Source organism: Cryptomeria japonica, chromosome 3 (genome assembly GCF_030272615.1).
Source record: "Cryptomeria japonica chromosome 3, Sugi_1.0, whole genome shotgun sequence".
NCBI classification, from domain to species: Eukaryota; Viridiplantae; Streptophyta; class Pinopsida; order Cupressales; family Cupressaceae; genus Cryptomeria; species Cryptomeria japonica.
The window spans coordinates 122,571,820-122,587,609 of NC_081407.1; the positions used below are offsets into that span (position 1 = coordinate 122,571,820).

General features: G+C 35.2%; 1 protein-coding gene across 1 annotated transcript; it reads left to right on the top strand.

Annotated features, from left to right (window-relative positions):
- The first annotated feature begins 1,390 nt into the window (after positions 1 to 1,390).
- Positions 1,391 to 4,836, top strand: LOC131038723 (cytochrome P450 734A1). The gene is made up of 5 exons (XM_057971247.2): positions 1,391 to 1,713; positions 2,068 to 2,279; positions 2,446 to 2,687; positions 3,360 to 3,753; positions 4,255 to 4,836. The coding sequence occupies exons 1-5, from the start codon at positions 1,440 to 1,442 to the stop codon at positions 4,678 to 4,680; spliced, it is 1,548 nt and encodes a 515-aa protein (XP_057827230.2). The 5' UTR covers positions 1,391 to 1,439; the 3' UTR covers positions 4,681 to 4,836.
- Positions 4,837 to 15,790: the final 10,954 nt, after the last annotated feature.

Below are 15,790 nucleotides of genomic sequence, written 5' to 3' on the forward strand. Positions count from 1 at the left end.
TCGTCGGTAATTTTGATGGTGCCATCTAACGTCAGAATTCTAACGACCTCCTGAACTCTTCTGACGACGACCATAGTCGCTCATCCGGCCAAAGCATGTTGTTGGGCGTAAAGCATCCTCGTCGGATGGACGTTGGAATTCTGACGCCTACGAGGAACTTGCAGTGACAACGATTATGATGAGTGTCCGACAATAAAGTGTTGTCAGACATACACCATCCTTGTCAGATGTTTCTTCAATTGGCATTGAAATTCTGACGCCTGCCAGGAACTATGCACCGACGAGGATGTTGTTTGTCCGACAGTCTTGTCATCGGTGCAAAGTTGGGATGATGTCGGAATTTCGATGGTAAATGAGCATACAATAGATTTAAAATGATATATGTTAGTAACTTGGTATAATGCTCTTATAATGTTCACATAAATACTCTATAATATAGAGGAGAAGACCCAGTAGTTGAGCACCTTAAATTCATGCCTCTCAAGATCTTACATGACAATTTCAAATCACTTCCAATTTTTTATAACAACTTACTTGACAAATCCCCTACTTATAAGTTTTAGTGCCGCATCATCAAATGTGATGCCACATCATCATGCTTTTTGTTGAAATGTTCAAAAGAATGCTAAAAAAATTAGCCTTATAGTTGTGCACTATGCCATGTTTTATTAGTGTGCTGATATGACATCACATAATTTGTTGATTTTTAGATCTAAAGAATACATTTTATTCAATTATGAGTACTCATTATAAGAGTTGATTGTAAACTTTCAACATCCTAGGATCACCTCCAAAACAAAAATATCCTTCCACAAGAGAGGATGACAAGAATAGCTTGTTTGATTATGAATGTAAGATCGAATGTGAAACCTAATAGAATATCTTGATCATAAGACAAGGTTGATAGGTTGGATTAGGCAAGATTGTGACATGTGTCTTAATTTCATGAAATGAGTCAACTAACAAGATAATTATTAAATGACCTAAGACAAGAAGTAAATGCCAAGATAAGATAACATAACATGACAACTTAGACTTTAAATAGATTCTCTAGAACTTAAATAACCTACCATGTGAATACTGAATCCTTTCTCCTAAATATTCTTTAATAATTTTCTTTTATCCACTTTAAATATTTCAAATGAATAAATATATTCAACTAAACACATAAATCAATTCAAGCATATATTAAATTTACTCACAACAACTTTAATTAAAATCTCAAACACTGTAACAGAAAATATAAACAATAGCGATTGACTGGTTGATAAAGATATTTCAATAATATATATGTTAACCATCATCGTGGCTACACATCATTTTTCCACTACCAAGGTGACTAAGAATATGCATTTGGGGAAGACTTTATTTTACAATTCAAGTAAGCCACAATTCAGTGCTGGGTTGTTATTCAGCCTAGAAAATTATCAGTTAAGAAAATGGACTGGTTTTTCTGGATTCCAGCTGTACTTTCAGCTGCTTTAGCAATAGTTCTGATGGAATTTGTTAAACTTATATGGTTGAAACCACTGCAAAGTAAAAAGTATTTTGAAGCCCAGGGGATTCAAGGTCCTCAATATAAGTTATTCTATGGAAATGCTCCTGATATTGTTAGATTGGCCAGGCAGGAAAGCTCTGAACCATTGCCTCTGTCGGAACACAATATAGTTCCTCGAATTCTTCCTGCCCATAATCATTGGATGGAAACATATGGTATATTTACTCTATCCTTATGAAATATTAATCGAATCTTATCAATTAGATATTAAATTTCTACAATCTATGTAATTGGAATCGGTTACTTTTGAATTAGATTGTGTATAATTTTTTTCATCAATGTTTTAGATCACATACTGTCATCCATCATAAGATGTTAGAATGGATGATATATTTTTCATCTCTGATTGCACTCAACATCCTAATGATGGATCAGAGAGTATGCTCCGAAGCAATGATGTGTATTTATTTTATCACTTGGCACTGTCCAGAGAAGAGATTATATAGCTTCAAATTTGCAGTACTATATAAGAAGAGAAGAATTTATAATGCCCATTATCTGTGATGTAGGTCAGGAATTTGTTTTCTGGTTTGGGACTAAACCCAGGCTTTATGTTACTCACCCTGAGCTTGCAAAGGAAATATTATGTAACAAGTTTGGACATTGTGACAAAATTCAATACAAGTTGCTTGCAAAACCAGGCCTTGGAAGGTTAGATGGAGAGAAATGGGCACAGCATCGAAGAATTCTCAATCCCGCTTTTCACACTGATCTCTTGAAGGTAAAGCCTCCAAATATGTATGGAGAATGGAGCAAACAGCTGTCTTTTTCTATTAGCAAACAGCTTGAATAACAAAAAGATCTGTAAAGTCCCGGAATTGTAATAAACTAGTGGTCCATTATAATAAGGTTACACACTAAATGTCTAGTTCTATAATATTTTGCAGGGCATGATTCCCTCAATTGCAGAAAGTGGCATCAAAATGTTGAGAGAATGGAGCAAACTGGTGTCTTCAGGTGCCAATGAAATTGATGTTTTTAAAGAATTTTGTGTACTTACATCAGACATAATTTCATGCACAGCATTTGGAAGCAGTTATGCAGAGGGGAACCGCATTTTTCATTTGCTGGATCAACAAGTCCTCCTCTCTTTTGAAGCGATTCGCAGTGTTCATATTCCAGGCTTCAGGTAACAAGTTTTAGCCTTGTTTCCTCCAAAATCTTTTTTACCGACATAGTATTTTGCTGTCAGACATTATCCACGATTTTTTTTTGTTGAGATGCTAAATTTGGTTTATTCTCCCATTACACACAAAATTTCAAAGAAGTTACAATAAATTGCTTGGTAAACATTGATTTTCCATATGGCTCTGACAACTCTCATACTGTGAATAGAAGGCCTGCAATAGGTTTCCCTTTGTTGAGAATTCCATTTTATATTGCACAATAAAAGTATTCAAGAAACTAAATTCATCAAATTTTTTCACAGTTCGTGATGTTTATTCATGATGATTATTAATAGTGATTTATGAATACAACTGTGTAATTTTTTATTATATCAAACTCCGTTAGAATGGAAGAACTAGAACAGAGTAACTGTAAGAGAAATTTCTAGCATACCAACAGATGAATCACATATGAGATGAGCGAACTTTAGAGCAAATCAAAGGCTTTTCATCAATGTGCACTTCAGCTAGTGAAATGAGTACAAATAGTAGTATTTTTTGACTCCAGAAATCTCACTGCACTCTCATTTTCTCATTTTTGTCAATCTACAATCTATTATACACATGTTTCTCAGAACTGTTTATTTCTTCATGACTGAGAATTGATGAATTCTAAGAAAAAAATTTCGTTACAGGTTTCTTCCTACAAGAAAGAATAGGCGACGATGGTCATTGGACAATGAAATTAGAAGATGTATTTTGCAGGTGATTGAACGCAAAGAGAAGAATGCAGGCATTGAAAATTCGGGGGACTATGGCACTGATCTACTTGGTCTGATGATGGCTTCTAACAAGAAAGAGGAAGGAGGAAAGGCTCAAACAAACATGAGCATGACTCTAGATGAAATAATTGCTGAATGTCAGAACTTCTATATAGCTGGTCAGGAAACTACAGCAATCCTCTTGACATGGACTATGGTATTGCTAGGAATGCATCCAGAATGGCAAGATAGAGCACGCAAGGAGGTCTTGGAAGCATGCGGGGAAAATGACTTCCCAAATGCAGACACTGTAAATGCCCTAAAAATTGTAAGAAAACAGGCTCCTAGGCTTTAAGCTTTCCTGGAATTGATTTTTCCAATAGTGATCTTAGATTATGCTGTGTTTCTGCACCATTCTGCTTGAAGTTTAAACTACTTGAAATAGGATTTTTTAGAAATAGGGTTTTGCTTACAGATTTAATAAAAAAACAAAGATTAAAGAGTCAGGGTTTTGTTTTCAGATTTTAAGAAAAAAACGGAGATTAAATAGAGATAGGGTTTTGTTTTCAGATTTAAAGAAAAACAGAGATTATAGAGATAGGATTTTGTTTTCATATTTTAAGAAAAAAACAGAGATTATAAAGATAGGGTTTTGTTTTCAGATTTAACAAAAAACAGAGGTTATAGAAAAAGGCTTTTGTTTTCAGATATTTTTTTTAAAACGAGAGATTATAGAGATAGGGTTTTGTTTTTCAGATTTTTCAATTTTTCAGAGCAAGGCAGAAACTTTGATAAGTAGATCAATTTTCTTATATCCATGTTATTGCAGGTGGGGATGATATTTAATGAATCCTTGAGACTTTATCCACCAGCAGTGACAATAACACGGCAGACATCTAAGGCAATGATGCTTGGAAGGTTCTCAATTCCTGCAGGTACTCAGCTTGAGATTCCAATTCTTCAAATCCACCATGATCAAGCTTTGTGGGGAGAAAGTGTGAATGAATTCAATCCAGAGCGGTTTGGCCAGGGAATTTCAAAGGCTGCCAAGCATCCAATGGCATTCATGCCGTTTGCTTTAGGCCCGAGGATCTGCATTGGTCAAAACTATGCACTGCTAGAGGTGAAAATAATATTAGCCATGATTCTGCAACGGTTTTCCTTTGTGATTTCACCTAATTACATGCATGCACCTGTGCAATCACTCCTGCTTAAACCCCAACATGGAGCTCAGGTCATTCTTCATATGAATTAAGTTATACAACAAAGAATCACGGGAAAGTATTTTCTTTTCTTAGACGAACTGATACAGAATATACAGTACCTGTACATTATTATAATGTTAATGTAAATTGAGTTTTGAGCAATTATGATATTAATCAAAGCTTAAAGATTGATGTGCTTTTGTATGTTAGAATCGCAATGGTATAGTTCTATTGTTGAGTCGATATGGATTTGGGTTTTTATTATATATTTTTTTAACAATAATTTGTTATCAAATATATTGTAATTTATTTTAAAGTGTTTTTAAAAATATATTTATAAATCTGAAAGGCATCTACTTAGGTAATTATTTAAGTATAAAAATCTTATCATTTAATGGTAATGATTGTGTATGAATATTTCATAATGATAATATGTTGATAAAATATAATATATATTTTAAGAAATGATTGTGTTGTTTGGGAAAGCATGTTTATAGGATAATTATAATACGTTGATAATTTAGTAATCTTTATGTGTATTGTTGATTTCTCTATTGGTTGTTCTCATAGGATTATTTACATTCTCAACTCTCAACTTGGTAATCTTTGTGTATTGTTGCTTTCTCTATTGACTGCTTTCATAGGATTATTTACATTCTCAATTCTCAATTTGGTAATCTCTGTATATTGTTGCTTTCTCTATTTCCTCGTTCTCCCTCAAACAATAACATGTAGATACAAAACATTAGTATGGTTCCCAATAATAATAGGAAGTCTAGGATCAACTAGGTCCTCCCTCAACTACTCAATCACCAAAATAATTTTCAAGGAGATGTCATTGATAAAGGTTTTGAAATCCTCCACATTCCATGGACACACATAATGAGAAGATTTATTTAAACCTTGTATTTAGTTGAGTTGATATAAAGGAAAGTATAAAAGTAAATAAAGATAAAAGTTCAACTCACATGAATATCCCTCTTGCTAGGTAGGATCAAGCATAACTCATCTAACTCCTTGGCTTCTCTAGTTCAACCTTAACTAAATTATTAGATCTGAAAACCCTCCTGATACTTTTTTTAAAACTTGAAACAATAGAAACAATGCAAACTAGCAATAGAAATGAACTCTCAAAACACACCAAACTTCAACAAACTTTCATGGTATTGATTTATAATTATTAATGCATATTTGAAACATGAAAATATGTTATTTTTGTTGTCATAAATTGTTGCAAATAGCAAGATACATCCACTACAACTTCTTCATTAAATAAGAAGCAAAATGAAACCCAAACACATACTAAACTTTACCCAACTTTCAAGAAAACTATCCAGACTCCACACCAAGGTTTATTATAAAGAAAAAATAACAAATACAAAGAAATAGCAGAAAACCCACATCTACAAAGCTGCCATAAACATATGCAACAAATAGAGCATTCAAACCCCAAATAAGACATTTCTAACTACTAAAACCCTCCTACAAACAAACTGCAAATAAATTGAAGAAAATATAAAACTATTCAACACATGGGTAATCTTTGAAGTAGACTACACTCTAATAATCCTCCAACTCTCATCTTTAGATCACCTTGGAAACCTTGAACATCCTGTCTAGAAGTCTCCTTCTCTACGATTTTATCAACCATTGAGGAACTACAAGTCGAATCTCAAATTGAATATAGCTAAATTTTGAATGCCTTACATGTAAGGACACTTGTAGCTATCTTTATGACAATTTCCACATAACCCATTTATTTCAATCAAATCAATACACAAAAGCCATATGCAAAAAATAGACAACATATCCATGAAGATGTGACACAAGATATATCCTGGGAAAATCCTCATGAGGGAAAAACCCAGCCTCCAAAAACATCACCCACCATGTATTATCATCAATGTGTCCGTTACAATACAACTATGGGAAGCCTTTGAAAACTCGGCCATAACCAAGCACTCCATGTGACCAAGCATGAACCCACACATCCCATGCCATGCTTCCTGTTGACGGGTATTTTGACACACTCACCAACAGTTAGGTAGTTTATGCAAACACTCACCACCTCTCCCGAAAAGTAACGAGTTTGGAAGAACTCACTACTCCAAGGTCTCTGTAGTTGGGTCTCAATGGTGATGGATAGCCCAATGGTTGATGTGGTTATACCTGTAAAGGGGCCTACTGGTTAGAACTAAATCTCGTTGGTTATGGATAATTGCACTTCCTCTTTTTTTGTATTTTTTATTTAAGATTCTTTGGGGAAATAAAATGCAAAGCATAAAGGGAAACAAGAAAGTAACAATAAAGATCAGTATAATGACAACTTAATGAACTACTCAATCAGTTCCCTGCAATCCAAGCAATTATCAAATATTTTCCAAGTTAGCATTCAATAACGAACCTCCAGAAAAACCTGTAAAATCATCAATTTCACAAATTTACAGAAATAAAATCATCAACAATATGGCCTATCCCAATAATTCTCATACACCATTGATGTGCACAATATGATTCATAAAGTGATAGACAAAAAGATTAAACCACGCTACTAACTCAAAATAATAGATGTTACTGGATTCCACAGAACAATTTGATAGAATATAAATGTAGATCAGGCAATCTACAAGCTGCTTTTCTTATTAATCTCCATGAATGTATAACAAAAATAACTCAAACTTCTTAACAATCTGCAAAATACTCTAAAATCTCTAAGTAGGCCACAAATCATCTAAGTAGGCCAAAGTAGTGAGTTCTTCCAAACTCGTTACTTTTCAGGAGAGGTGGTGAGTGTTTGCATAAACTACCTGACTATTGGTGAGTGTGTCAAAACACCCGTCAACACTTCCTTCTTCACAAATGCTAACTTGGCTAACCTAAACAACTACCCTTGTGGTGATTTTATAGAGACAAGCAACCACAAAACCACCAAATGGTATTACATCAAAACCATGTGACAATAGAATATAATATTTTTCCTACCTACGCTTGACCCACATTTAATATTGGGTACTTCATCACAATTGCATTCCCCAATTTATTAAATAAATATAATATAATAATAACAATGTGTCAATACAACTCATCAAGTGGTTACAAGAATATTCCAAGGGAATCTCTACATGTTGCACATCCATGTAGGTGCTCCTAGGTGCAACAATACAATATGATATTACAATATAATTCCATGTCCACCTCACACAATAATATTAATACAACAATGAAACATTATTATGTAAGGTGTACAACACCATTTTCCCATCATTGCAAAATTTGAAATATCTCAATATATAAAATTTAAAAATTTAAAAATTTAAAATCAAATTGGGCACTCAAATCCCACTACTTGACTTGGAGGAAACTTACATAAAATAGAAATAATCATTTTTGGCAACTATCATAAAGAACTACCATAAGCTATCAATGAGTTGACATGACCATTACAAGGCCACTAGATGCCAAGAAAACTTCCAAAAGCCAACAACACTATAATATGAAATTAATTACTTATTTGTTTGTGAAATTTGATTTGCATCAAAACAAATAATTAATTAAATTAATATTATTTTTTTCCAAACTATCCTATGACCTTGACTTACTATTTATGGATAATGGGGAAGTATTATTTTTAGTAAGTTTCTATTTTTGGAAAAACGGAAAGAGATATGTTAAGTCCTCCTATCTCAAAATTGCTTGTCCTCAAGCACCTGCAACCATGAAACTCCAAGATCTTGGTGCCAAAATAATCAAACTACAAAATAGATTGTGATCCTATACCTGTGTGATGTTACATCTTCCTCCCATGTATCCTAAAAATTTCTTAAGTTTACTTGTGCTTTGTAATATTGTGAATATGATTTTCAATGTGCAACCTCTTACTCCATATTACTTAGAGGTTTTGTAGCATGCCTTGCATTTTTTTAAATCAATAACCTCCTCTTTTCAACTTCTTTCCAAAACTAAATGTGTGCACTATCACCAAGAAAGTTAGACTAGAAGCTCTTGCAGCCTTTCCTAAAGATATAAGAACCTGTGGGATGGTTACAACGTAAAATACATCCTTTATAATAGTGAATACCCAACTTGAAAATAATTACCTCTTTCACCTTGGAGTTGTGGAGATACTCTCTATAGGAAACAAAACTAAGCTCTCCAAAATTTGTATCCGCTTGAAAGATGCTAGATGCAACTTTAGGATCTGATTCAGAACAAAAATGGCACACTTGAGGGACAACACTTGACATCATATATCAGCATCTCATACTCCACTAAACTCTGGGTATTGATTTTGTAGATTGTTATGGGTTTTTAACCAATAATGCACTATCATTGAGCAAATCGTATCAGAAGCCCTCGATACATTAGATGATGTTGTGGGCCTTATTTTTGTTTATATGGCACTATAATAATAGTCAGTTCAACCTCTACATCTTTTGGAGACAAATCTTTCATTCACCTCTACATCGGCTGAAATGCATAATAATATATTCATACATCAGCTCAACCTATGAGAAGTCATTTTCAGCCTTATGAATTGGTTTATAGGATCCAAGATATAGTAGTAGTGTAATCATACAACAACAACATTGATTCCATGGTATTTTGGGCACCCAAAAGACAAACAATTGTGTAGACAATTTTTTATCGATCAATTGGCCTCTTTTCCGCATGTTTCCGGCCAATTCCTCGAGGGGGCATACATATGTCATTATCATTGTCTGGGGCATTTTCATTATTGTTCTTTGAAACAATGCTTAAAATCGCATTGTCTCAAAGAGGGGCAAAATGTAGACACCCAAAAATGGTCAACGCTTGCGAAGTCATACTTTAACATTTGCGCATTGCCTCATTTTAGGTTTTTGCGTCGCATTAACATTTCTCCTATGTCACGCACTTGATTTTTATCATTTTGCGAACATCGAGTCATTCTTCTATATTCTTCAATCATCTCGTCCTCGAATTTGGTCTTGTCGACAACGCTATCCAGTCATGATTTTGATCGATTTTATCTTGTTGCATCAATGTGCGTATCCTAATTAGGGTTTTGTCCTCTTTTCAGTCTTGTTATCATGCGATCGATTTGTCATCGATCGTGGTCATTATCGATCTTGTCATCTTGCGATCGATTTGTCATCGATCGTGGTCATTATCAATCTTGTCGTCTTGCAATCTATTTTGTCATCGATTCTTGTCTTCTTGTCGATTTTGTCATTTTGCGATCATGTCGTTATCGATCATTGTCTGTCTTAATTATGTCAATTTGGATCAATTTGTCATTGTTCCTTGTCAATTGGCGCATTTTCTTAATCAAATCATTTTGTCGCACTGGTCATTTATCAATTCAAAATCATGACATTAATTATCTTCAATCAAGACCTAATTGTCATCCTCGCATTTCTAATTCGCCTTCTAGGGTTTTATGATTTAATCATTTAACCTAATGTGTCATTTCTTCCTTTAGGATTACTAAATTATTTATTAATCCTAAGTTTTCTCATTACAATTAAATATTCATTTAATTGGCTAATTATTCCTCTTTGTGAGTGAATTAATTAATAAATGAAAAATTATTGATTAATTCACTAATTTCTAATTTCCTATTTTCATTATTTCCTAATTTTCACCTATTTCTAATTTCCTATTTTCAATTTCCACCTAATTATCTTGTTTCTAGTTCTCCCTATTTGTGTGCTTCATGCATCATACTCTTGACATAGCAATTTGTCATAGAGTTTGTCATAAATTGTCATAAAATTCTTGACATAGAAATGTGTCATAGAATTTGTCATAAAATGTCATAAAATGTCATAAATTCTTGACATAGAAATTTGTCATGAATTGTCATAAGCCTTGCATAGCAATTTGTCATAGATATGCTATTATTGATTTGAATTTCTATTCAAATCTCTTTCATGCTAATTTGTCCATTTCTCCAATTTCTCTATAAATTGGATGATTTTCAATCAAATCTGGATCCGAATTTCTATCAAACTACCGAACTTTCGCTTCTAGTACTCTTGAGCTTTTCATCAATCTTGCTTTCAATTGTGTATGCACTTGTAGGTGAGATCCACAAACCTATTGAAGAGGAAAGAACAACAATGGAGCCGCATGGAAGGAGTGTTCAATTCTACGTCTGGTTTGCATAATTTCATTTTGAATACTTTGTTTTCATACCTCCATTGAATGTGCTTTGGAATTAGGTTCATTTGCATTGAGTGTTCTCATGATATTGCTTTGATTGTTTAGTGTTTTGACTGATCTACTTGTTTTGATGATTCCTAATTTCTACGCTACATTAATTGGTGAACCCGACGTGAATACTAACCTTCTAACCATCTTACTGTGTTTTGGAGTGCTTCTAAGTTGATTTGCAGGTCAAAAACCCAAAAACAGGGCCGTGCAGTGCATTCTGGACACTTCTGCGCTTGTGTGAAGCATTCTGCGCCTGTGTTGAAAAATCTTGCGCTTGTGTTGAAGACTTTTGCGCTTGTGTTTGACATCCTGCGCTTGTGTCCTATCTTCTGCGCCTGTGTAAAGTCCAGATCAGAGGTGAAAAATGCAGTTTTTACTTGAAAAATTTTATATGTTTTAGTAAATTGCAATTTTGAGGGTCTTCGGTGCATTTGTGGACAAATATGGTTCCCGGAAACATGACGAGACATCATTGATGTTTCTGAAATTTGGTTCTAGATTATTTGAATACCTTTCCAACGCATTAAACGGTTTGTAATTCGGAGCTAGGATGAGAAAGTTATGCCTTCTCAAAGTGGACTGAAATTTTGATAGTTTTCATAAATTAGATCATCTGTGCTTTGGATTTTGGTACTAATTATTTGTGCAGGATCTTGGCATATGCATGACAAAGACTACAAATCAAACTACTAACATGTGTTATGCAGATTCGATGGTCAAAGACAACAAATCAAACCTCTGACATGTGTTTTGCAGGTTGCCTTGGAGAAACAACCAAATTGTGTGTGTGAGATTTTTAATTAGGCATTTAGTGATTTATAAGTAGGTGGAAATGAACCCTTGTTTGCTTTGTTTGTTAAGTATGACATTGGAGTAGGAGAGTATGCTCTCATCCTTTATAGGGTGATCAGAAATCCAGATCTTCAATACCATGCTTGTGTTGCTGATTGTTTGTCTCCATTAGAGGGCCTGCCTTCCCGACCACTTTGCTTTAGCAAGCGAGTGATAATCGTGAGAAGGGAATGACCCAAAGTGAGTATGGCTAGAATTCCTTGGCATTCTAACTCACTATAAAAAAATACCTGATGGGCGAAAGCTTTGAAGGAAGTGTTACGTGGGAATTGCAGTTACTTGGGAAGTGATGCCCCTTGAACTCTTTCTCATATCAACATCTAAGTAGGGCCTCTTGGTCTAAATCGCGCTTGCGTGACTACATTTGTTTGGTATCTTGATGGGCTTAATGTCTCAATCATGCTTGCATGACATCAAGGAGTAACGCTTAACAGAAATCCTTACTAAACACCTTGTTTTTAGAGGCCAAAAACCCTTCTAGTTGCTTGAGAAGGACAAATTCGGATACTTGGAAGAGATACTAAGTTCGCCATGGGGAGATTCCATGGGGACTGATGCTTGGCTGCCCTGAGAAGTGAGTGCCGTGGAGGGGAGCCCGTGGGGTCAAGCATCTATGTATTCTCCTTGAATCCCATAATGAGTCTACCTCTCAAGTACCTAATGTCTTTGCCTACCCTAAGGAATGTGGAAATGAGCATGATTGCCTTGAGTCTAAGTTGTAACATCTTGTATTCTTTGATTGTCAAAAGTTGAATACCATTTCAAGAGCAAGCACATTGATATAACATAAGATCAAACACAAGAGACATTCATCCAACAAACATTCGACAAGGTTCAAAGATCATCCTTCAAGCATGGTTATCCAACATTGCTCAAAAACTTGTCTCAACTCTTATGTCACTTACGTTTAGGTTCATCCTAGGTTGCATTTAGCAAAGTCATTATCAAGTATCAATGTTAGGTTTCACCTAAGTCATACTTCTTTTGCATATCAATAAAAGTCATCCATTTGCATATGTCCTCTTGCATAAGAGTAATATCATTTCATAATTAAACCTTAGGTTTCATCTTAGGTTGACATCGTCATACATTTGCATTTGCATATCCCAAGTCTCTTCATTAAGCCTAAGTCATTGTCATATCATATTAAGATCACTTGCATATTAATTGTCCCTTTGCATATAGTGTCAAAACTAGGTTTTGTCATCCTTGAGTGATCCAAATCTTTGATAAACCCTAAGTCATTGTTAGGAGGTCTAGACCTTATCAAGTCCTTTGTCCTTTTTTCATCAATATCATTTCGTCAAACCTAGCTTAGTATCCAAGCATATAGGGGAGACATTGTCATCTTGTCCTTTGTCAATTAAGTCCTTTTGTCCTTTGAGGTCTAGACATCATTTCAATTTCCTAAGGGTCCATCTCTTAGATTTGCATTTCAAAAGTTTGTCAAAATCTTCAAAACAACCAAAAACATAGATTGCATTCTTGCCATAGACTGCATTTTCATCTATTTAGTTCGCATTTAGTTACATATCATATATTGTCTTTGAAAAATTCCAAAAAAAAAAAATTTGCATTTGCATAAGTGACATGCCTGTTGAGATAAGATCAAGATCTAAGAAGATGAGTGAATCAATGTATCAATCCATGGATAACATAGTAAATTCGCAGTTTCAAACTAGTCAAACAGTGCAAGTTGAAGGTTCATTAAACACATCTCTACCACCATATGGAATGGTTCAACTTGGACCACCCCCATTATATGAACCAGTGTTTGTACCTATGAAACTAGGACATGGGAGTGTTTCACCAACTCCAAGAGGAAGTACACCTTTTAATTGGGATCAACCAAATTTGCAACATGATATTCGAACTCAAACATTGTATGAAGAACCAACTCTATCTCAAGGATTTGGTTCAGATCAAGGCATTCACCAAGAAACAAATCCAAATGTCCAACCAGACTCTTCATCCGATTTCGATGTCTCTGATGATGTTGTTATGTACCTTAAGGATCCAAAGTTGACAAAAAAGATGGATAAATTCTTGAATAAGCTCTTTAAGAGGTTCCCACAAAAATATCTTGACATGATGAGTAATGTGACCTCCTCAAGTAAGCAAATTAATGTGCAAAAACGACAAGGCGGTGAGTTGTTAAGTTTCTCTCCGCATCCAAATGAAGAACATGTGCAATGAGAAACCCAACCTACCTTGATGAGTAAACGTGCTTCAAAGGCATTGACAGTGACTATTCCTCAAAAGTCCACATTCGAAATAATAAACAATCCATTGTTTAATGCAACACCTTTAACACCAGATCAAATGAAGGCCACACAAATGTTGATGACAGGTGTCCCTCAACAAGAAGTGATTCCTCGAATACCAAAAAGTGGATCCAAATCTAAGATGCAAGAAAGCTTTACGATTGGAATGTTTGATCTTACAAATGTTCAAATTGCCTTTCCTTCATGCCAAAGCATTAATCCCTTGCCAAAATCCCCCATGCATATCCAAAGTCCAACCCCATGTCAAGAGGATAATTTAGAACATGAAGAAATGTGTCCTAAAGAAAATCAAGATCAAGATCCTGAAACCTTATCATCCCATTCAATTGTTGACCAGGACCCCATCTTCCCAGACACTCATGATGATTTCCCTATTCTTGTCCATCCTATCCAAAGTCCTATTGACACTCCATTCCCCAAGCAAGATCAAGATATCCCAGTCCATCCAATCCCAAATGATCCCCTTCCATTTCACGAACACAATGTCCTTTCAAATCCCATTGACATTCCACTTTCTAAGAAAGATCAAGATATCCCTTCCATTCTTTCCGATGATCCCATTGAAAGTCAAGAGCAAAGCACATTTAAAGAAGATTCCAATGATCTTCCTCCTTGTCAAGATCAAATCATTCCTTCAGATCCTCCACAAGATCCACTTGTCCCTCCATCTCCACGTCCTAATCCCGCATATCCACTCCAAGATTGCATTTCTTTTGATGATCCCATTATTTCTTTCATTCCATCTCTTGAAGAGCCTATCATTGAACCATGTCCACTACATGATCCTAATCCCCCTCATGATCCTGATACCACTCATGATTCTAACGTGTCAGTGCAAGATGTTCATGAACCCTTGACATGCACAATGGGTTCTTCCACTTTGGTACAATCTGATCCACTTCAAGATCTCATTATTTCTCTCATATCATATCCACCTCATAATGGACTTGCATCTTCTTCCCAAGGAAAAGAGTATCCTATTAGTCAAAATATTCATAAAGGCAAAGGGGTAGACCTTCACAAGCAAGAACCCCTTCATATCAAAGAAGATCTTAATGGTCATGGCTACAGAGCTCACACTCAAGACATTGGTATCCCTTCAAAGTCAAAATCCAAATGTCCACCTTCCCCATCATCGCTTCCATCCATTCTAGGTCCCTATATCCCTCCATCTCCTCTGCAACATCAGCAAAGGCACACATCTTGGAGAACCTTCCATCCATCCCACATGCCTCCATATCATTCCCATCCACACCGACATTCCTTTTCTCCTCCAAGCAATTTGGATGCCAAGTATAAAAGTCATAAGTCTAAAAGTCCACATGTATTCAAGGATCAACATGTCCAATCTAATTGACATGTCAAAACAAAGAGCAATATGATCTATAAAGAAAAAGAAAAATCAAAAAGGCCACAAAGGCCCACTGAGCAAAATAAAGAAAAGTTAAAATCTATATGGGCTCCTAAATCCCTTGTGCAAGCAATGCACTCCAAGGAACCACAAAAGCATGAAAAATCAAAAACCATGTGGATCCCCAAGAAGCTCCTTGAAGCACAAAAGCATAAGGAAACATCCAACTTGGCATCCAAAATTGCTATTCCTCCATCCAAACCTTCCAAGTCTATTTATCCATCGCCTTCTTCATCCGTTTTGGGCCCTTATGTCCCAAAATCCCAAGCTATTCCTTTGTCAAAATCTCAATATCCAAAATACATTTGTCCTCCATCAATCCATCACCCCTCAAGGTGTGTGCCAATGTTGATCTTGCCAACATTTCCATCCAGTGAAGCCCAATTCTTCCAATACCCTATCCATTATCCAATGCAT

Excerpts from the sequence above, each read along its gene's own strand:
- LOC131038723 (XM_057971247.2), top strand. The coding sequence starts at position 1,440 with ATGGACTGGTTTTTCTGGATTCCAGCTGTACTTTCAGCTGCTTTAGCA. Across the intron at positions 1,714-2,067 it reads TCATTGGATGGAAACATATG|GTCAGGAATTTGTTTTCTGG; the intron begins GTATATTTACTC and ends TCTGTGATGTAG. Across the intron at positions 2,280-2,445 it reads TTCACACTGATCTCTTGAAG|GGCATGATTCCCTCAATTGC; the intron begins GTAAAGCCTCCA and ends AATATTTTGCAG.